This window comes from Ipomoea triloba, chromosome 10 (assembly GCF_003576645.1).
Source record: "Ipomoea triloba cultivar NCNSP0323 chromosome 10, ASM357664v1".
NCBI lineage: Eukaryota > Viridiplantae > Streptophyta > Magnoliopsida > Solanales > Convolvulaceae > Ipomoea > Ipomoea triloba.
Window position 1 is genome coordinate 24711398 of NC_044925.1, and position 24382 is coordinate 24735779.

At 34.5% G+C, this 24382-nt stretch overlaps 1 protein-coding gene across 2 annotated transcripts; it reads right to left on the reverse strand.

The window, feature by feature from the left end:
• Nucleotides 1–78: 78 nt before the first annotated feature.
• LOC116032758 (floral homeotic protein AGAMOUS) lies at nt 79–6823 on the reverse strand. 2 transcript variants are annotated; one of them, XM_031275470.1, is made up of 9 exons: nt 6625–6823; nt 5839–6087; nt 2601–2682; nt 2116–2177; nt 1867–1966; nt 1699–1740; nt 1565–1606; nt 1271–1440; nt 79–391 (listed from the first exon to the last, which is right to left on the reverse strand). In XM_031275470.1, exons 2-9 carry the CDS (start codon nt 6066–6068, stop codon nt 388–390), a joined length of 732 nt encoding a protein of 243 aa, XP_031131330.1. In that variant the 5' UTR covers nt 6069–6087; nt 6625–6823; the 3' UTR covers nt 79–387. The 2 variants fall into 2 exon arrangements, with proteins under 2 accessions (XP_031131330.1, XP_031131328.1); XM_031275468.1 differs by having other exon boundaries at nt 1565–1609; nt 6625–6819.
• Nucleotides 6824–24382: the final 17559 nt, after the last annotated feature.

A 24382-nucleotide genomic window follows, 5' to 3' on the forward strand; every position in this document is an offset into this window, starting at 1 on the left:
TAGATTAGTTGTTGTGGAATTTTCTATAAATCAAAAGAATCAGCATGCAGAAATGCTTAAGTTCACATATAACAAAAGTTCAACAAAACAAGCCAAGAGAGATAGATATATATAACTCCACAAACATTTGAATATGATGTCCCAGTTCAGTTCAAATAGCACCAAACATAAAACAGTAGAAAACATATGTCTCCAATTAATACATAACAAGTCTGAGGTAACGTTATCATCATCATATCATATCCATAAAACCATCATCAGCTTCCATCTTCACTCCTTAAATTTCTTGAAGACGCCACACGTACCAGGTTGTCGTCACACTTCATATTATCCATATATTTATATATAGTTTTGCGACAAACGGCACCATGGATCCCTTCCAGATTATTACCTGTTCAAGAACACAGCAAAACAAACACCCAACATCAACACTGTTGCTGCTTCATCTTGGAAATCATGCTTTGTGGCTAATCCATTTCTTTAAAAATATAATAAGATTTCTACTTACATTGTAAGCAACCACAGTCAAGTTGGTCAGGCTGGTGAATACCTTGGTAAGCATAAGGTTACAAGTTTAACTCTAATAGGAGCGGCCTATTGGCCTTCTAGTTTGCCTTGGGCTGTTCACATATGACAGCCTAGACTTCTTGTTTTGAGTCAGTCACCTATGGATAACTTATATGTTGATTTACCTCCTTGTAATCCTTTACATGGTTGAAAAAATTGCTAGGTGCTCAGGAGCTCTAGGGCGTCTAGGCTGCGATTAATCGTAGCCCAGACGTTATTTTTTATTTTTTAAAAAATTTGTTTAAAATTTTTAAATTTTTTAAGACTTATAATTATAAGTAAATAAAAAACTTGATAATTATAATTTATTTAATACTTTAATAGTTAATACTACAATATTAAATATTAACCTAAAAAAATCTAGATTTTGAAAAATTTAGGATTATTTCATTCAGAACGTGTCGTTTTGAATGAAATAACCCATTTGAAAAAGAATTGAGCAATAGCTAATCGGCCGACTAGTCGGTGCCTATGCGGCCTAGCAAGTGTCTAGGAGGCCTAGGTGACGCTTAGGCGGTCTAGTCGGCTTCCTAAATCACTGGTGATACGCTAGGCGGCCAGCTAACGCCTAGTGTCGCTGATTAATGGTTGCCTAGGCTAGATTTTTGAAATATTGGTCACAAGACAGGTTTACCCAATGCACACCATTGAATAGTAGCTGCGGGTTTTGTAAATCATGAAAAAAATAAGGATTTGTGCTTACACTAACTGAAGGGGGAGATGGTCTTGCTTGGAGTAACTAGAGGTGGATTGAAATCCATCGAGTTGGAGGTAGTTTCTTGCATCAAATTGCTGCGGCGGCGCCAGCTCGTGATAGCTAGAACTCCCAGGCATCAAGTTCATCTGCTGCTGAGCTCTCTCAGTCTCAATTATCTACACACACATACAATATACACACACATTTCCAAGCATATATTATATTCATAAACTCGTAACGAGCCACTTAAAATTTTAGACATGTCTACCGAAAGCATAAAGAAAGAGAGGGGAGATCGACCTTTGCCCGAAGGTATTGGTTGTTATTATGTAAATCGATTTCCTGCTGCACGAGATTCAATTGTCAAGAAACAATCAGAAAGTTCAAAGATTATTGGAGGTGTTTGTTGAATGTTTGCGGCTATGAGAACTTACCCTCTTTTGCATGTAGTCGATTTCTGCAAACAGCAGCTCGTTCTGCAGTTATCAGATAAAGAGCATGATTCTCGTACTTGAATATATATATACATACAATTAAGCTCAAAAATAATGGTGGGAAATGGTGAAATTTAAATGAAACTTATTGGGATGAGAATTAAGTGCCTTCTTGGCACGGATTTTGCTGATTCCTTTCTCTATTTTGGATTCCAGGTTCTTGAGTTCCCTAAGGTTATAACCACCTAAACCTTCGCCCATGTAGTTCCTGCAGTATAATTGAAACTAACGAGTTAAGGAATAAAACAAGAACGGATCAATATGTTCTGTCTCAACTAAACGATTAATTATTTATGTATATTATGTTCAATGGGAACTGGAAGGGGAAGGGGGACTGCCTAGCTCATTCACAATCACCTGTTCTGGTTCTGCAGATTACTAATTTGTTGGCGCAATTTGGATGCTTCCTGCTGATAAAACTGAGATGAAGATTGCCCATGCCACCATGGATTTATGATCAGAATCATAAAGTATATATAATTTTGATTTCCATGAAATGATGAATGAATTAGAGCAGGATATAGCTAGACTAAAAAACTATATATATATACATATATATAATCATAATCATCAGTGGGACCAACCTTAACCTGTGAACCTACGAACTTCTGAATGATTGCACTGCAACTACTACATGGTTGCACTGCAACTACTACATGGTTGCACTGCAACTACTATATGATTGCACCGCTACGGCTCCAAGAAATGTCGGGAGGAACTTGGGGTGCAATCATATAGTAAGTGTAGTGCAATCCTTCAGAAGTTAAAAGTTTCGCACATTAAGGTCACTTTGCACATGATTATGGACCTATATATATATATATGAAATACAGTGCAGGTACCTGAGTATTGGCTTCAGAAATGGAACCAGTATTAGTGGAATCTGTGCATGCCTTCTTGTACCTATCAATTGTTGCCTTCACACTGGAAAATGTATGGAATTAAAATGATCAATTCATGACAATCGTGAGTACTATTCATCAAACCATGTAAGATTATACGCATTTAGGACTCGCAAACTGTAAGTTATGTTGGTTAACACTACAAGAAAAATACACACAACGGTGAAAAATCATTCTCTTTTAGGTTGGAGATAAAACTAATTGTTGATGAAGGTCTTGTTAAAGACTCCATTTAAAGATCACAGTGTATAAGTGTTATCTATTTGGTTAAAAATAACTATTTTTACAAGCACAGTTTGTTTACATAAAATGTACACTCAAAGACAACGATTTTCTTAAGAAGTTTTGTCTTTCATATAAAAAGACAACACTTTTAGCTAAAATTGTTGTCGTTCTAGTGTTTTCTTATGTGCATTTTATACTAACCTTCATAATTACGGAGTAATAAATAGCTACAAATATTACATAAAAAAATGTTAAAATTCGACTCAAATCGTGTTCGTAGAATTTGACTCTTACTAGGAAAGAAATTTGATAAAACTGTCTCGAATTGCGGGTGTTAAATCAACAATTTTATTAGCTAATCTAATTTAACAAGCAAAGATGAAAAGCCAAGCAGAATGAGAATCTGAGTGACTTAGTCAGATTCAATCTGTCTTCTCATATGTGTGTGACATTGATGTAGTGTTTTTAGTACAAAAGTTCCAAAAACCCTACACTTAAGGAGAGACACACCAACCTATCCTAGTCTGCTGCTACCTTAATCTCTCCGAGCTATTCATTGGCTGCCCCTGCCAAGCTGGCACAAGTTCCCACAACACCATTGGTCCACTATTCAACGGCCAGATCCCCGCCACGTCACCCCTCCCATGATTCCTCGGGTAATACCCATCCCCAACACCCCTTTACCCACCTAGGGCTGCCCCAATTTTTTTTTTTTTTTTTATCATATCCATTTCAGTACTAAAATGTAGGGTTGAGTACTACACAGTAATATTGAGTCTTGTCTGTCTGATCAAGAAAGCCTGATCCCATCAGAACCGTCCATTTTGGGTGCCATGCATGGGAGAAACCCAGACATCTCAAAACTCTCTCTCTCTCTCTCTCTCTCTAAAATGGCTTGTGCAAATGTATCTATAGATCAAGTCTTGATGGTTTGAACATTACATTCTCTTTCTTTCACTTCTGTTTCTTTGCTGTTTAGGCTGCAACACTGTAAGGCTCTTTGGGAAAGGCATGGCTGAGAATCCCTCAAAGAAAACAGTGTAAAGAAGGGGAAGAATTTAATTCCATGGAGGAAAAACAAGGAAGAGAAATCAGAAATTTTTTTCAATTCTTGGTTATTACTGCTGCTACTAGTAGTATAGCTTTTGTCAGATGTGTATGCAAGTGTAAAATCTTGTGTGACGAGACCAAAGATTCTTGCAAACCCATACATACAAAAAACTATACACACCCAACAAAACCAACCACCTAATTTTGGCTCTCAAGAACTTCCCCCCATCAATTCTCACTGCCAAACTTGAGGTAGATGACACCCCAATTTCCTAAAGGGTGAAATTCTCATTAATGGGTGAGACCTCAATCAAATTGGTCAGATGGTTGGCTTGGCTTGGTAACAAAAAAGTTTCAAGTTCGACCGTTAGTGAGAACGGTCAGCCAATTCGTCTTTTTATTTGAACTGGTCAAATATGGACAAACTATGCGACCTTTTTAGTTTGAGTCAGTCAGTTATGGACAATCTGAACTAATTTATTTCCTTGTGTTCCATTATCAACTTGGGTCACAAGGCGAGATTTACACATTACAATCTCTCAGAGTAGTGGCTGTGGTTTCACTTTGTTACCCAAAAGAAAAAAAATAAGAAGAAGAAATTCTCATTCACCCAACAAATAAAAAAAAGATTTCAAATTCTTTGGAAAATATAAAGAAAATATGAAAATTTGTCCACACCCACCAGGAAAAATTGTGTTTTGATTGGCTGTCTAAAGTCTTCGGATAGTTTTATACACAGATCTACCCCTCCAAGTACAAAACATTGTTTGCCCTTGTCTTCTTGAATTAACCCTAGCTTTAAACCTTTTTTTCAAACCCTAACTTATATATATATATATATATATATATATGTATAAAGATTCAACAAATAAATCATCAGGCCTTGTAAAAGAAAATTCTTTACATGCCCAAAAAGGTTCATGTGAAAATATGTTTTTAAAAAATAAAAATAAAAAACCTATCTTGCTGGGTTAGGGGTTGACTGTTTTACTGTACAGGTACAACATTAAGCATGATTTGGGTGGTGATTAGATGTGAAAGAAATGGTGACAAGATTGAGAAAGAAAAACCCTAGGTAATTATGAAAGGATTTCTCAAAGACTGAGTTTTTATTAAGGAAATGTCAAGGTGAAAAGGGAAAATGGGCAAATGAGAGCTTGACAGGTTTCTTAGTAGTCAGAGAGAGAAATAGAGAGAGAGAGAGAGAGAGGAGGAACTTAACAGCAATGGAGGGATGATCTCACAGTTTCTGAGTACCTTCACAAAATATTTCTACTTGTTTGCTTACCAAACAGCAGATCTATGCATCCCACAACATTATGAACTAAAAATGGGATCATAAAAGGAGAAAAAAAAATAAAAATTTAACACCACATTCATGGAAAAAACAAAACAGAAAATGGGAAAGGCAAGTCAATCTTTGTTCCAAAAACAAGAACCTCAACTATGTATGTATGTGCACACAGAAACATCACACAACTAAAAGCATCACTCTATTGTGTCCTTTGGGCCTCAAATCCCCCTCTCACCTCCCCAAAGTAAACCATTAACACCCCCTTCTAGAGGGACAAAAAGAAATTCAAGAAAAAGCTCGCTCAGTTAATTTCTGGGCGATAAATTGTCGGCAAGGACAATAAAACTCAGAAAATTAAAAGCCCACACGAGCAGCTCAGTTGATTCTTAAACAGTAAATTGTGCCCAAAGACAAGAAAATCAAGAAAAGACTCTCACGAGCAGCTCAGTTGATTCCTGAACGGCAGATTGTGGGCAAAGACAAGAAAATCGAGAAAAAACCCACACGAGCAGCTCGTTTCTAGGCGGTAAATTGCAGGCAAGGACAAGAAAACCAAGAAAAGAACACAAACATGAACAAACAACCTCGGTTAATCTGTGTTTTTTTTACCTGTTGTTAGCATACTCGTAGAGGCGGCCGCGGCTGGAGAAGACGATGAGAGCCACCTCTGCATCACAAAGAACAGACAACTCATAGGCCTTCTTCAGCAACCCATTTCTGCGCTTGCAGAAGGTGACTTGCCGGTTTGTGGTGTTCTCGATCCGCTTGATTTCGATCTTGCCCCGACCCATTTTCCGCTGAGGGGACATCTCTCTGGATTGATCACTTTGGAATTCCATTCTTAGCTTGCTTCACCACCTGGATCATCAAAACCAAACAAATTTCTTCTTCTCCTTTCAAAGGTATGTATATATAAAATTAAACCCTATCAAAATCTTTGCTTTTTCAGCTCATTTCCCACAAATAACCCATGGAAATAAAGAACTTTTAGCAACCCTTTTCTGGAACTGATGAACAGATTCAGAACCATAAAAAATAAAAAAAAAAAAATCTCCTTTTTTTGGTGGAAAAAATTGAAAAAGAGAGGTGAGGGCTAAAAGACTGGTTCTTGATCTTTCAAACTTCATTCACATGTATCTTCACAACCCTAGCTATCAAAAACCAAGGATTTTGAGAGCAATTTCAAGAAAAAAGGAAAAGAAATTTCTGAAACTATGTATGTGTTTAGTTTACCCTTGCCCTTTGTGAATGGATGAGCTCTGAAGCATAAAAAATTTCTGGGTTTTTTTTTTTTGTGTGACAAAAACTGATTGATCACAAACTAAGAGAGCATAAAAGACTAGTTTTAATCAATGGATTTATGTGATTTTTTTTTTTTTGGTGCAGATTACTGACCTGGTTTTGGAATATAGGGATAGAAGGTAATGGAGGGAAGAAACTAAAGTTTCTGGCTTTTGCTAATGCTCTCTACTTTGCTGCAAATCTGAACAGGAGAGATGCAGAAATGGAAGGGAGTTTCTATAAGGGATGCTATTTATAAAGCAAACAGTGACTCTTTTATCTTTACTAGAGCATGGCTAACTTAATCTCTTGTGATTATTAGTTTGATTAATGAGTGTTTGGTTTTGGATTAATTAAGCTGATATAATCCTCTCTCTTATCTCTACTTTTTTGTTAAATTCTCTTGAAGAATCATGTAAGAGAATTTATTGCTAAATAGGGAATTAAAGCCACTCTTGAGGATTGGGTTTCAGAGTTTCTTGACCATCCAATTTTTTTTTGTTCACTTCTTTTGAAATTGGATTTTAGGGTTTAATAATTTGGAAATGGGATATGAGGAGGCAGTGGGGGTGGGGGTAGTGAACAGAAGAGAAAATGACCCATGAAAGTGATGTTTGATGGGTGAAGTGAACATTATACTAGGTTTACACTCAAGCTTTAATATTTACTATGTGGTGTTAAGTGACATTAGAGAAGAAAGGCTTTTTCCCTTATTATCATCAAAGGGGGAATCTTTAGTTTTTGAGACATCTAAGATATTGTTCTGATCTCACCATGATTCATGTTGGATGAAACCAATCCATTGTAGAATATGAACCCTCTCTGCATTATATTGCATTCCATTATCACAACCTTACCCCACACCCCTTCTCTTTTTTCATTGTGATCTTCCCCCAACCCCACACACAATGTTTTTCAACAACAATGAGCAGAGTTACAGTCCAATCCCATAAGGGATTTCTGATCTGATCTGATCAGACATTCAGACCAATAAATTTTTATACAGGGGTGGTGATTGTGTAATAGCTAGACTAAAGTTGTTAACACTTTCGCGGTCAAGTTGATGACATGCATTCAAATAACTGAATGATTAAATATTTGTACCTTCGAATTGAAGTTATAGATTGTACAAATAAAGTTTGTATTAGGCATTGTTGTGTTGTTACCCCTTGTTTAGTTTAAACTTTGAAATATCATGATATTTGACGGAGGCTTGATGGGTCGAGTCTAATTAATATCCTATCATTGACACTGCATGCTACGCAAATATAAAAAAATAAAGTTGCCCATTCGCTATTAGCTATAACTTTTGGCGTAATCTTAAATTGTTGTCCATATGTATCTTTTTAAATGTGTTCTAAATTCATAAACTAAAGACCATAAATAACTTTATTTTTACATATTGAGAAACGGAAATCTATATTTCTTATAAATATATGGACTAAAACCGCTAGCTATTTTACCATATATATTTACTTCAAAGCTATACCAAAAACTCATCAATGACAATCTATTTCAAAATCCCCTAACATTTTTTACAACCATATTGAGTATCACTTAAAATTTGTGCATGATGAACATTAATGGTGCACAAAATATGGTGAGGTAGGAGCTGGTGAAATTATTTGCCCAGGCACCCAAAAAACATTTACCATATATATATATGTGTGTGTGTGTGTTGTCACAGTTGAACTGCTAACATACGACTTTAACATGAACTGATCATCAAACTGCATCTGATGAGGGAAAGAGAAGGTGATTGCCATGTGACACAAGTGATCTAGTTAGCTCTTGGCATTGAAATTGCAAGACCAGACAACACCCATGAACAACCACTTATCATTCCATAATAAAGTTGTTGGACGGAGGCTTGGAAGGCCTAGTTCAGCATCCTGCATGCTATCAAAATGTGACGCTGACTGTTACGCAAGTATAAGGAAATAAAGTTGTCATTTTGTTACTAACTATAGTTTTTTGTATAATGGTATATATGCGTTTGATCCTGGAAATTTGTACAAATCCCATTGAAAGAATGTTGTGCAGTATGCAATTGAGGCTGACAAGTGCTGGGAGGAGTAAACATGCTGCTAACTGCTATGCAAGTATAAGAAAATAAAGTTGTGTGTTTGCTATAACTTTTAACATAATCGTAAGCGTTTGATCCTGACACTGTCATCGAAATGTTGTTAGATATAAATAACCTAACGATATATATATATATATATATATATATATATATATGGGAAAATCTTACAAATGTGGCATTGACGGGTATAAGGAAATAAAGTTGCGTCTTTGCTATTAGCTATACTTTTTGGTGTAGTGGTAAACGTTTGATTCTGACAAAACCTACTTCTGGCCATGGGGATTGTGTGTGAGGGCCATGGGGATTTGTCTATACACCTGAAACCTCAATGAGTAGTTACTTCTTTTCTTCCATCTTTCTATTTATTATGTCTCATGCTTTTCTCTTTCTGAAATTTTATCATTGACTACTTGCTTGCCTTTCATCCATTTTTGTTCTTTGGTGTTTTGAGTTTTCATAGACCTTACCTTGTTAATTTATTGCCTAATCGAAACGACTGCACAATCAGTTTAGCCATCTTTCCCCTACCAAATTAACCTAAATGTTGCTCTTTTATTGTGCTATTTGCCACTCTCATTTGCCCATTCCCAGCGACATATATGCATGTTAGTTTAACACTGCCATGACAACTCATTGAATTGTTTGGCAACACATTGATTAATTATATTGGTGCGAACCCATGGCTGCTACCGTATGTGAGATTCGTCAATTACTAACCACTTTTTCTGACCAACACACTCTCGGTCGAGTTCGTCATGCAAAAGCGGAGTTTACCCATTCACACCCTCAAATAGTAGTTGCAGGTATCTCTCGTCATTCAATAAATAAATAAATAATTCAGTAGCAAAGTTTTTGTTGGTCGTCGGCTTGGAAGGTTAACATGACGTCTGCTAGGCAATTAAGTATAAAGAAATAAAGTCTGCTAGGCAATTAAGTATAAAGAAATAAAATTATGCATTCGCTATTACCTATAACTTTTGGTATAGTAGTAAACACTTGATCATGACAATTGGTATGAGACTGGCAGGTGTTAGGAGTTGATTGTTGGGCGTCCTTTTAAATAATCGAGTCAAGCATCCCGATATTAAAACATGACGCTGACTATTATACAAGTATAAATAAATAAAGTTGTACATTTACTATTATTATAACTTTTGGCATAGTGGTAAAGGCTTGATACTCATAATTTTTTACTTTTCTAATCAATTTTTTTTTTAATTTTATAATCTTTGTTAGTGACTAGTGTTGCTAGCCACTTTCAAAGGGTAGTAGATAATAGAAACGAAGGATTTTTTTTTTGGATCCTCTCAAAGTGGTTAGAAAGATTATTTTACTCCAATAAAAATCACCTACAAAAGAAAAAAAAATCGTAGGTAAATCAATGAAATATGAAACTATTTGGTAGTAAAATCAATTAAATATGTAGCTATTTAACTCCAATATAAATCCATAGTTATTTGAACTTTTTCTTGTAGTGCTTCTAATCGACAAATTTCCTATTATCAGAAAAAATCTTAAGTTTTCCAGTAATGGCAGTAAAGGTTATAATTTCATATTTCTCCAATAATATATAGTTCCTTAATGTTGATATAGATGTTCCTCGATCGAGCATTTGGCACACATGACCTCACCCAGCTAATTATTCTAACTAATTAATAAATTAAAAATAATAGAATAAATAAAAAGTATCAAATGTAATAAAAAATAAATATAATAAATGTCTCTTTCATCTTGCCCAAAGATGGACTCGGGTTGAAACTCTTGAAATGCAACTACAACTCATGAACAAGTGCTTTGCCACCCTTGAGGTTCAATCTACACTGCACAAACATGATTAATTAATCACATGTGTAGTTTTAGTTGATTGATCGTTTGTGTTCAAACAAAAAAATTGTAGTTCTTTCAGATTACATTATTAATTCACCAATTTAAATTGTAGTTTTAGTTGACTGATCGTTTGTGTTCAAACGAAAAAAAAAAATCATTCACTCTGCAAAGACCTAATCTCTTCTCTCTCCTATTTCTCTCGCTTTCACCTTAACCGCCCTAACAGCAGAAAAAAAAAAAAAAAAAAAAAAAAAAAAAAAAAAAAAAAAAAACCTCTAAAAATCACAGATAAGCAACCCTAAAGGGTGAAGTCTAATTGATAAAGTTGATATTGAGCTCATAAACAAGTGAGTTTAAACATGATTGAATGGTAAGATAGTTTGTAAGAGGGAGCTAGTGGAAAGTAGATTGAGCTAGATGAGGGTGGGGATGTATTATGTATAGCGAGTAGTGAGACATGAATGGAAGTCCTGTTGGAAAAAATTTCGGATAAGAGGAGAAAATAGGAGAGGAAATGAGATCTTCAGGCGTGATATCACTTTCCTATAAGCTTTTAATCTTTCCTCTTCAAAAGCAACGAGGTATCAAGATTAAATCTTATGGGATACAAGAAGATGAAAACAAAGTTCTTATGTTGCTTTGATAAGAACTTACTGGAGAATTATTGAACTGTGATATATCAAGATATCATGCAAAATAATTGCGTGTTTGATCAGATGACACTCCTAGAATTTATAGAGATAAATTCTAACTGTTAGGAGTAGTTACTGGAAGTTTTTACCAGTTTAAAACTTTCAAAAAAAATATATATATATATATAATATTCTTTTGGATTTCACCATTCTGGTTCAGGCAGTTACGTACACACATGTGGAATATAATTATATTCACATGTTAAAATATCCAAAGATATAACTGATTTTGGATGTACGTAGGATAAACTTTTAGTGTGCATGTAATATATAATTCAAACAATTATATAAATACTTTAATATTTCAAAGCATGAGTACATGCCATTTATGAAATAATAAAAGTAAAATCCCATGCAGAGTAATAACCATACTGCCTCATTCGAGAGGTAAGAACCTTCCACGTTGAAGCTGCAACATTGTATATTGAGTAATTCCATTAATCACTTCACATATTCTGGCATCTTCATTTGCATTTAGAAAATGCAAGTAAGATATAGACAACATGCAAACCACATGCTACACAGATCACAAGAAACATAAAAGGCAACTAAAATATGACTTGCCTCCTAAGGTTCATGCCTTCGAGAGGTATATCACCAATGTATTCGAGAGGTGAATTTACTGCATGACATGCCTACGAGACATTGTTTCCATGCGGTCCTGCGAGACATCGACCAAACGATTCACGCAACACTCAGTTCGAGACATCGTTTTCTCCGCGAAGCGATCTCTCGTGCGAACTGACCTCTCAAGGCATCTCTCGCGACCTCTCGAACATCTCTCGTGATCTCTCGAACATCTCTCGTGATCTCTCGAATATCCAAAAACATTTCTACCAAACTCAATAATATTTACTACTCCACAACTCCAAATATTATTTAAGCTTACATGGTAGACATCTGAACGATTAATCTCCATTACTATATAAATATCCAACAATCCTCCTCTATTTATATAGTAATGATTAACATTATACCAAGATAACTTCAAAACTCATGCATAAATGAAAGTGTCTTAAAGATTGAACTTTCACATAGTATAATACGCGATACATCAATTCGGATTGCAGTGGTGGACGAGCCTTTACGCGATACATCAATTCGGATTGCAGTGGTGGACGAGCCTTGAACCACGACATCAATTCGGATTGCAGTGGTGGACGAGCCTTGAACCACGCAGTCTCTTTGAATTGCAGTGGTGGACGAGCCTTGAACCACGCAGTCTCTTTGAAAAACAGTGGTGGACGAGCCTTGAACCACGCAGTCTCTTTGAAAAAATGTAGGTAAAATACACACAAGTTTTACAGTCACAATAAAAAATGTAGGTAAAATACACACAAGTTTTACAGTCACAATAACTCAATAAACTTGACACTATTAGAGGCCATGTGTCCGTATCCTTTCATGAACATGACACTATTAGAGGCCATGTGTCCGTATCCTTTCATGAACATATCACTATTAGAGGCCATGTGTCCGTATCCTTTCATGAACATATCCAAGCCAAACCCAAAGCTCTTTGAAGCGGCCACACCTCATGTTCATATAGGCTAATCTTTTATTGAAGCGGCCACACCTCATGTTCATATAGGCTAATCTTTTAATTCATGCCCTGCATCAAGCATTTTTTTTCAAAAGATTAGTTAAGAGTAAACCTCATCCCTACAACAATGCAGACCAAGTACTGACCTTAGGGATACCTTTTATTTAGTACTTGCAGCCAATTAATGAAGTACTCATCAACATTGAACTCAAGACCTAACGTTATAACTTAGGCGTGAGTTGTGCTTTCCTTCACCTCTCGACTAGATGCGGGTTTTAAACCTATCCTTTCCGATGTTTTCTACACCATGTCCCTTGCCAAGGCTTTAGTAAACGGATCCGCTAAATTAAACCGGGACCTTACAAAGTCAAGTGCTACAACACCATTAATTAGGAGCTCCCGCACACAGCTATGTCTCATGCCTATGTGCCTTGACTTGCCATTATAAACATTGTTATATGCTTTGGCCAGTGTAGTAGCGCTGTCACAATGTACTAAAATTGGTGACATCGGTTTCGGCCAAATTGGAATTTCCATAATTAAATTCCTTAGCCACTCAGCTTCTTTGCATGCAGAAGCTAATGCAATAAATTCAGATGCCATAATTGAATCAGAAATACAACTTTGCTTTTTAGAAGCCCAGGAAATTGCACCTCCTCCAAGCAGAAATACCCATCCACTAGTTGAGGAATAATCTTCCTGATTTGATATCCAACTAGCATCAGAATATCCTTCTAGGATGGAAATATCTTTTGAATATATCAAACCATAATTAATGGTTTTATTCAAATATTTCAATATTCTTTTTAATGCTATCCAATGCATTGCACTAGGATTATTAGTGTATCTACTCATCTTACCTACTGCAAATGCAATATCGGGACGAGTACTTGTCATTGCATACATTAGACATCCTATCACTTTAGAATACTCCAACTGAGAAACCGGATCACCTTCATTTGGAATTAATTTCAATGAAGGATCCATAGGAGTAGAAACTGGAGAACCAGTCAAGTGACTAAATCTTTTTAACACTTTCTCAATATAATGAGATTGTGTTAATCTAACACCATCCTGTACTTTAGTTATTTTTATTCCAAGAATAACTTCTGCTTCACCCAAATCTTTCATGGAGAAATTGGAACTAAGAAACTCTTTAGTTTCCTTAACCTTTTCCAGACTAGTTCCAAAAATTAACATGTCATCTACATACAAGCAAATAATGACCCCTTGTCTTTGGTCATTAAATTTACTGTAGATGCATTTATCAGACTGATTTATTTTGTACCCATTAGCCAGCACCACTTGATCAAACCGATCATGCCATTGCTTAGGGGCCTGTTTTAAGCCATAAAGTGACTTAATTAATTTGCAAACTTTATGCTCTTGTCCTGCAACCACGAAACCTTCCGGTTGCTTCATGTAAACTTCCTCCTCTAATTCACCATTTAAGAATGCAGTCTTCACATCCATTTGATGAATTACTAGATTGTGTATAGCCGAAATGGCAATTAACAATCTAATAGTAGCAATCCTTGCTACTGGCGCATAAGTGTCAAAGAAGTCAACTCCTTCTCTTTGTTTAAAGCCTTGAGCGACAAGCCTGGCCTTAAATTTGTCGATTGAACCATCAACTTTCATTTTCTTTTTGAAAATCCACTTGCACCCTATGGGTTTACAACCATTTGGTGGATCAGTTAAAATCCACGTATTATTTCCCATTATGGAATCCATCTCATCATTAATTGCTTCTTTCCAGAAAGCAACGTCATGAGAAGTTACAGCTTCCTCAAAAGTCTTAGGATCATCTTCTATATTGAAATATAGATTTTTAGTCTGTGTGGACTCCCTTGATCCTTCAATTAAATACATTTGGAAATCTGGACCAAATGTTTTTATCTTTCGTGCTCTTTTACTTTTTCTAAGTTCTGGTTCCTTTGACACTGCATGATCATGAATTTGATCATCAACTTTGAACCCACTAGAACTAGGAATTAAATCCTGAGTTCTATTTATTGATGAGAATCTATTTTCATCAAAAATAGCATCCCGGGACTCTATTACGGTATGAACCGAAACAAAGTCATTTGGTTCTATAACATAGAACCGGTATGCTTTACTGTGTACTGCATATCCTATAAAAATAGAATCAATGCCTTTTTCTCCCAGAGCCTTTCGTTTAGGATCGGGCAGCCGTACCACGGCCCTACATCCCCATATTTTCAAATAATTTAAATGGGGTTTTCTGTTGTGCCAAAGTTCATAGGGTGTCACCCTATTTCTTTTATTTGGAACTCTGTTGAGTACATAACATGCAGTCAACATGGCTTCTCCCCAGAAACCTTCACTCAGACCGGAAACTGATAACATGCAGTTTACCATTTCCTTGAGAGCTCTATTTTTCCTTTCTGCTACACCATTTTGTTGTGGTGTGTAGGGTGCTGTGGTCTCATGAATGATACCCACAGATTGGAAAAATGTCGGGTCATAATACTCACCACCCCTGTCAGTACGTAAAATTTTTACTAACTGACTAGTTTGCAATTCCACCTCCAATTTAAATATTTTAAATTTTTCTAAGGCTTCATCCTTAGAGTGCAGGAGGTACACATAGCAGTATCTTGAATAGTCATCAATAAAGGTGACAACATATTTTTTATTTCCCAGTGAAGGGGTGCTATGAAAATCACACAAGTCACTGTGCACCAATTCAAGTAAAATTGAATTCCTAGTTATACTAGGAAAGGAATTCCTAGTTATTTTATTTAACATGCATGCAGTGCATGGTTCTTTGTTTAATTCCAATGATGGAATTAATCCATCTTTTGCCATGTCAAAATAAACGCACATAATTTACGTGACATAACCGTGAATGCCATAAAGATGATGAACACACAGTGTAAACACAACCATCAACTTTACTAATATTCAACTTAAACATATTACAACAAAGAAATCCTTGGCCTACAAACGTACCGGCCTTGGATAAAATAAAACGGTCTGCTTCAAATACAAACTTAAAACCACACTTGTTTAATACAATGCCAGAAACTAAATTTTTCTAACATCTGGGGCATGATACACATCTGTGAGTGTCAATTTCTTTCCAGAAGTAAGCAACAACTCAACTTGTCCAATCCCTTTCACCTTCACCATGGAATCATTTCCCATGTACAGGCTTGGACCATTTTCCAGACTCTTATAAACCTTATAAAGATTTATATCTTTGCAGACATGTCTGGTTGCCCCAGTGTCAACCCACCACGAGTCATCAGTCTGCATGACACAAATTTTAGATATCATAGCAATGAAATTTTCAATACTATCAGACACAAGATTAATAAATTTACCTTGTTTCCACTGGCCACTTACTTGGCCATGATCACCAAAAGATTTACCTTCCATTTGTGCCTTTCTTTTCTTCCAAACTTCACAGTCTTTTTTTAAAGTGTGGACCGTTGCACACCCAGCATTTCACATATGCCTTCCCTTTTCCTTTTCCATTCTTCTTAAACTTAGAAGATTTGGTAACCTTTCCCGGTTTCCCTTTCCCTTTGCGGTTCCCATTTGGTTTGCCTTCATCAACAAGGTTGATGGTAGAACCCGAGGCCCTGGTGTCCCTTGCACCGCCCTTGTTCTTACTTTCCTTCTGTCTGATNGATCTCTCGAATATCCAAAAACATTTCTACCAAACTCAATAATATTTACTACTCCACAACTCCAAATATTATTTAAGCTTACATGGTAGACATCTGAACCATTAATCTCCATTACTATATAAATATCCAACAAGTCCCACTGAGGCGCATGCACAATAGGTACAGCTGCTTATAGGCAGCAAAACCCATCTTGAATCAATCTTCAATGCTTGGCAACTGATTTTGTTTGCTCTTTCAATTTAGTAGGCCAATGCATTTGATTCCCATCCCCTCTATCTATTTCCATGCCACTTTATATATACGTGGCCAGATTTAAGTGATAACAAGTCTTTGATATAAAAAAAAAATGCAGATTAATCTCATATGTCAATTTAGGATAACGAGGATAATAAAATAAGGTTGCATTTTTAGAATTATTACGGATGCATTTAGAATCGTTTGATAGTTCATTCATGGATAACTGACAGTGCACTCAAGTGTGTATATAATTAGTTATCCATGGATGCACAATCAAATGTTTCCCTTATGAAAATTCTACCTGTGTTTTTCTCTTTTTCTGTCCTTGTTTGCTAGTTCCTGATCAACATAGATGGATGGATGATATTAATCCGCACATACTGTTTACATGACTTGTTCTCGTATGATCATTCCCCTCACTTTATATATATAAGCCGACTTGTTCTTGGATGATCATTCCCCTCACTTTATATATATAAGCCATGTAAAAAGTGATCCTTCAAATGAGATTTAATATCATGTTGATTTTGAATTATCGTAAATATAAAACAACGGATCATGATTTAATGGGTAAAACATACTCCGTACTTAAATGTCACAAATTCTATTCTTGTCAACACCCTCTTGATCGAACTCGTCGCCACTCGTCGCATATTCTTGTCTTGACAACACCCTGCTCTTGATTGAACTCGTACAGAGTTGAGTTTTTATATTACATAGGAGTGGGTTACCTACTTGATTATCTCAAGAAAAAAGAGTCAATGCCCCCAGACTAGGATTCAAACATGAGACTTCTCATTTAAGAAGTTACAGCTATGCCGCTCGACCACAAGGCTTTTGGCAGAATAATAGTATATAATTTTTAAAATAATAGTATTAAAATATTTTTTAAAAATAATATTATATAATTTTTTTTTAATTCTTGTAGAATTCATATTATATTAAAAGTATATTTGATAATTTGAGTAATAATTATAGTATGATTAATATTATCAAAGTAAGAATTTTAAATATGAACCTTCAGTATACAAATTGTGAATATTCAATATATAAAAATTATGGACAAGCAATATATAAATTGTGTATTTTTAGACTCGGGTCCACATATTAATTTGTCGTTGGCTTGCTACCAGCCAACAAAATGCGGGTCAAACCAATTTAAGACGACGGGTCCTGATTCTATAAACATGACTTGTATAATGGTAAGTTATAAATTTTTATACGATGTACCAGTGTTCATATTGCATTGTGATTTGTGAATTCTAGTTTAAAAATTATGTTTGTACTGTTAACACATTTTATATCCGCAGTTAACAATTTTTGTATTTGTAAACAAATTGAATGCACATAATAACATGGTAATTACAGATAGGTAACTACAATCATATAAATTATTAACTGCAAGTACAAAATATGTTAATCGAGACACATGTTAGTTAACATGTTATATGCCTTCAGTTAATAACATATTTTGTACTTGCAAATGAGAATATGGTTCTCTTGTAAAAAGTGACGACTGATCTTAACCGTCCATCAAAGTTCATCAATAGTCAAAATAATATATTAAAATAGTCACTTATGTATATAATCTAAAAACATAATATATGAGATAATGCCCAATATTATTATTTTGAGTAATGATACAGGGCCTTATAATATTTCTTGCTTAATCTTTCCCTTCTGATGTAATATTATTTTATTGGGGAAGATTAGAAAAGAAATTAGGTGGGGTAAACTAATATGCTTTTACAATTGATGAAGAACCATCCGATCCTCTTGGGCATGCATTTATGGAACAACGAGAATTTTGCACCCTACCCGGATACATGTGCCAGAATAGGTATAATAATAAAGATAGAAATTAATAGTTTTGGATGGGCATAACAAATACTCACCACTTATAGTGCCAAACAACATATGATTTGCTTCATCGCCACTAAATGCTTGGGTTTGGGAGTTCTTCAAATTTGTGAGTTTTTAATAATGAAATGCCATGCCGATTACCAGTTTTAACATATTACATCTAGTGATGATGTCAAGCAAACTATATCAATCCCTAGGGAAAAGTTAATGTTACGATTCGATTCTTTTCAACACCATTTCAGTCGAACTTATCGCACAGAGTCTTTTAAGTCAGATTTATTTTTCAGTGTGGTTTATGAGTTATTATAAAAGAGTGGAGTTTATCTTGCACACATTCGCATAGTGGTTGAGCATTTCCCTTTATCTCACATACACACAATCATAGACCATATCAATTTGGCCCAAACCCATATGGACCGACACTAATGTAGTTTGTGTCGTGCTAGCTAGCCCACATTAAAATATAAGTTAGTATTAGACCATTCCATTTTAATTTATTTACATAAATTAATACTTTTTAAAAAAAAATTGTTTAAGATTCTAATTTGTCATGTATATTTTTTTAAAATTTTAATTATAATTTTATTACATATTTGTATAATTATTAAATTGTATTTTATTTGTGCATTTATAAAATTAAAATGTATACTTTATAAACTAGCTAGCTAGAAAATAAAAATTTAGAAATTAAAATTAATACATTTTACAAGTTATAACGAGTAAATAATTTAAACTATTACATAAAGATTATAGTTTACTAGTATATGTATAATTGTATAAGACTCTATGAGTAGCTTTGGAACAATTTTTTCTTGTATATTATATAAAAGAAATTTAAACTATTACATTCTTAGGTTCGACCTGAGCTAGCCTGATTCAACTCATATTACATATTTACATGGATGGTGGCCTAGCACGATTGATATATAAAGTCATGTCATGTCAACCCAAGTAGTATTGTACATGGGTTGTGTCCAGGCCAATATAATGCACCTGAGCTAGGCTGCGCTCATACCTTCCCATCATCATTGCTGGTTACTTCATTCGACATTTATTTTCCAAGTATTTTTTTTTTTTTTGAATATTTGTTCTTTTTGACTAAATTTTTACTAAAAACACAAGTGTGGACAGTATTTGTTGTTTGATTATTAAGCAAATTATATGATATGATTATTTTCAAGTTGTTTGTGTGTGTTGGCCTCGCCTATTGAAGATAAAATATATGGGCAATAAATGTATTTTCTTACTATTATCATATTCCTTTTGATTTTGGGTCACAACAATGCCTCACTTTTTCATACATCCTATCATATATAGGTGATTATTTGAATTAACAATTATGTTGCTATTGTTACATTTAATTTATTACTTTTAATTTGTTCATATTCAGCCTCACGGTTTTATTGACAATACTGTAACATTGCCAATATGTTTAGTCCTACTTATTTTCTTGTTGAAAAATATTTGTAAAACAACATAATAAACAATAATTTGATAAACATATTTTATTTTAAAATATCTTTTTACTATGTTATATCTTTTTGAGAGCACCTCTAAGGCAACAATAAAATATTAAAATTGTGACATTATTAGACGTACTGTCCCGAAAATTAAAGTCAATTGGATGAAAATTATAATAGATGGCCAAATGTGGCACCACCAGCAAAATTAGTGAACTAAAATATTAAATATGACGTGAACTAAAATACTAAAATATAACAATAATGTCATAATAATCATGAACTTTGTTAGTCTCCGTACAATGACTAAACTCAGTGTATAATAATCCACAAACCACATGAGAGATGTAAGCGCACTAGGAAGACCGTGTGATAGGCTTAACCAAGAAGAAGGTGTTAGCAAGAATCAAAATTGCGACTTTCAGAGAATTATATTTCAGCCACTTAACTACCCATTTCAGAGATTCTTTTTTTTTTTTTTTAAACCCTTTGAGAGCAATTAATTAATGCATATATGTTCTTGAAATTAAAAATGCATGGTTTCTTGAAAAAATTGTTATGTTCTTGGTTACATGAACGTAACCAAACAAACTAGGTTGTGTTTTCCAATTCTTTCCTCTCATGGTACATATGAATATATGCTTTCAAGTAATTTTGGCTCTCATACTATGGATGGAATCGAAGCATGTAACTCAATGGGGGAGGTGGGAATGAAAGAAGAAGAAAAGAAAAAGGGAGTTGAAATTGTGGTAGTTAAAGAATCCCAAAAGGTCAAAACTCGTAATGCCCACAGCTGGAAAATCTTCTCATATCTAGGATGAGGACCACATTGATGCAACTCTTTTGCAAACATTATGCTTCACTTTGAAGTTATTGCTAATTAACAGTGGGTTCTACTCGATACGTTAGTCGGTTCGGTAACTATAAAGTTTCATGTTTGACTTTCTAAGGGAGTTGTTTGATCTATTAGCATTCTTAGTTTGAGCTGGTTAAGTTTTCGTAGATTAGTGACGGGGTTTTATCCAAAACATACACTAGTGTCATTTTGTGACTTATTGGTAGGATTCAAACCCTTCATCTTGGGGCGTTTATGAACTTATTTTTGGTGATATATGTATGTGCGAGTGCGCGTGTATGTATCGGCCTTTCCTAAGCATATGCAAATTGTGTAAAGTTAATTTTAATTCAATATAGGGTGATACTTATTTACTGTAGTTTGAGCATATGCTTAAACTTGGAATCATAATACGTTTTATCCTGGAAAATCTAGACTACAACGTTCTTAACACCCCACTTTTGGGAGGTAGCAAATAAAGTTTTAAGGAGATGGTGCTTTTCTCGACTCGCACTAACAACCTACCCTATAAAGCCTTTCATTCGTGCTTGTTATTTTCCCAAAAATAATAATCTTTTTCAGTAGGATTATTGTTGTATTTCATATAACAAGGTCAACGTTCAAATTTGGCTGTGTATATTTGCATGCTCTAGGCAGTATATTGACTTTGTACGATTATATCTTAAACTTCATAAATTCTTTCTAGATCAATAAGGAAGTGTGTGTATATATATATTAATATCTATTGATTACTATAACATTATAGATACGTATCCATTGACTGATTATACTATATTGTTTACCTTTTCAAGCAAAGAGAAGTTATTGTATCAAAAACACATAGACTATTATATCATTTTATCCTATTTGTACCATCATATCGATAACATTCTCATTCTCTAATAAACCAAAATTTTGATCATTTTACCTTAATTAGTATGCAATTCAGATCACAAGCAAAGAATGCTGGATTGCCGGGTAGAGCTAGTGTTTACATAAATATGAACCTTTATATACAATATTATTTCAACCCATCTTTCTTTAATTTCTTTCTTCTTCTTCTTTCTAGGTCAGACCACGAGGTGTTATGAGTAAACCCTGACTGTAGGAAACACCTTTAAGCGCGTACCATACTCAGACTAATTCTCGTTCGCACTGGACTGGCCCAATTAAGAGACAAAGTGCTGGCTAGATTGGTTTTTCAACCCGTACGTCTTTCTTTGTATCTCCTTTACTAGAAATGTTTCCTATTAACGTATGTACTAGAAATGTTTTGTCTAAGAATATAATTAACTTTGTAGCATCATATCAATTTGCCAGTTTTGCAAGTTACAATTTAAATTTTAAATTTAATTTAGAATGTCATGAATGCTAATGATGAGTTCCATTCTCCTGTAAATACATTGTGTTGGGCACAATGTTTAAGAACTTTTAAAAATCCAAAATTTTGTTTTTCACTCCTACGAACTCTCTAAAAATCTGTCAAAACTTCCTCAAAATTATATTCGAAGTGTTCATCTTTGTTCCGATTTGTTAAGAACGTTTATATTTGAGTGCTCAAATATATACGGTACGGTGTAATCCATTGTATCATAGGAAATAATATAATAATAATAAGTCCTATTAATCTTGATAATATTTTTTGGGATGGTCTAACTTTACAATTTCTAGTTAGAAAGATTGATCATATCATGCATTTAAAAATTTGTACATTTATGATTAATATGTACATTATTCTGTAATGATTTAAAAATTTGTACATATTTATGATCTAAGAAACAAATAATAGGAAAAATATTCCTCCAACAAATTATGCTACCCAACACCCTTAATCAAGTAAGCTAAGGGACCACATAGTAACAACAAATTAATTATAGGAAGTAATTTCCAGTGGAGATACATGCTGCAGCTTTCCAAAGACAAGTCTTAATCCAATAATTGCTTTATGAAAGCTCACACACATTACCATTATATATATTCTTCCCAACTTTCTCCATCACTTTGTTCTCTTCCTCATTTTACTCAGGTTGACTGTGAAGGTTAACTAAAATTGTTGTTCCCAGCTTGAATAGTCGAGTTCAGTATCATGTCATTAAAATGCGACGTTGATGGCTACACAAATATAAACATGGTTGAAAAAATCGCTTGGTGCTTCTTGGGCGTCCGAAATGCTTAGGTGCCAGTATATTTTTTATTTTATTTTTAAAAAAATATTTAATTTTTATAGATTAATAATTATAAAGTATTTAATACTTTAATAGTTAATACTAAAATATTAAATATTAACATAAAAATTTAGAGTTTTAACAATTTTTTTTAGCACTACTGACTCTGTTACAATGTAGTATAAACCTACTAAAGCACAAAGAGCCAACAGTTGCCTCCACTGAGGCTTAAACCCACTCTCATCATTCATGTGGGAGTATAAACCGGGACACTGGGTGCCACTAGATACAAGGTCATTGGCAGAGTTTGAACAATTTAAGATTATTTATTTCAAAATGATGTCATTTTTAATGAAATACCCATTTAAAAATAATAATAGCTAAATGGCCGACTAGGCGGCATAGTTGATGCCTTGGTGGCCTAGGCGGTTAGCGGCCGCCTAGACCACTGATTATGGTGATACACTAGGCGGCCAGCCGGCTCCTGGGCGGGATTTTTGCAACACTAATATAAGAAAATAAAATTATGTATCAACTACTAGCTATATCTTTTAGGGTAGGGATAAACGCTTGATCATGACAATTAGCTTGATCTTGATAATTGGTATCCAGAATTGAGTAATTATGTTGGGGATAGTAGATCATACATGCATATTCTGGGACTATATATCATCGTACTCAGTTTTGCGTAATTTTGAGGATTCCACAGTTAATGAACTCCTAAGAACAGCAGATTATATCACAAGAATTGCTAAAAAGGTTTATGAGAATGGAGGGGTAAAGGTGCAATGGGTGTTGGTGAATTTTGAACAATTTACAAGAAAGATCATATATGCATGTCAACTTTTACTTTCCATTTTGGGAAAATTTTTGAAATCATTCATGATATGTGGTCCTCAACTAAAAAGTTTACTGCTTTAGCTAACAGTGTGAAATGTGAATGGTGATTTTGGTCAATTTATTGGGGGGTGTCTAGGGCCCCCCCCCTTCTTTGTTCCCCCCCCCCCCCCACCAACCCTTCCCCACAAAGAGACAAAAACAATCCATATATCTACATCATTGCAGAAATACAGTATTATGATGTCTGAAATTGTTCTCCTTGTTGATTGCACCTTCAAATAATTAAACAAAATTGCCCTATAGCTTGCACTTCATCTAGGGGGAGGTAAGGCAACCCGGCCCAACCGAGTTGATTGGATAGTTAGTTTTATAATATAATTCTAATAGATTTCAAGTTCGGCTCAATTGCTCGTAGTCTTTTACCGATTAGGATCACAAGGCAAGTAGTTGATCCAAATTGCAACTTTGAGTAATGATTGTGGACTTATTTTGTATGATTATATCAAATTTTACTATTTAATAAAGAGGAAAATATATCAATAGATATCGTTAAATTGATAAGAGTGTTTATTTTATTTACAATAAAAAATAATACATTTTCTTCATGTAGTCCTTTGTCGGTTAGAGTCACAATGCGAGATTTACTCAGTGTACACTCTCAAATA

Excerpts from the sequence above, each read along its gene's own strand:
- LOC116032758 (XM_031275468.1), bottom strand. The coding sequence starts at position 6,068 with ATGGAATTCCAAAGTGATCAATCCAGAGAGATGTCCCCTCAGCGGAAA. Across the intron at positions 2,683-5,838 it reads TACGAGTATGCTAACAACAG|TGTGAAGGCAACAATTGATA; the intron begins GTAAAAAAAACA and ends TACATTTTCCAG. Across the intron at positions 1,741-1,866 it reads GCAAAATCCGTGCCAAGAAG|AACGAGCTGCTGTTTGCAGA; the intron begins GCACTTAATTCT and ends TGATAACTGCAG.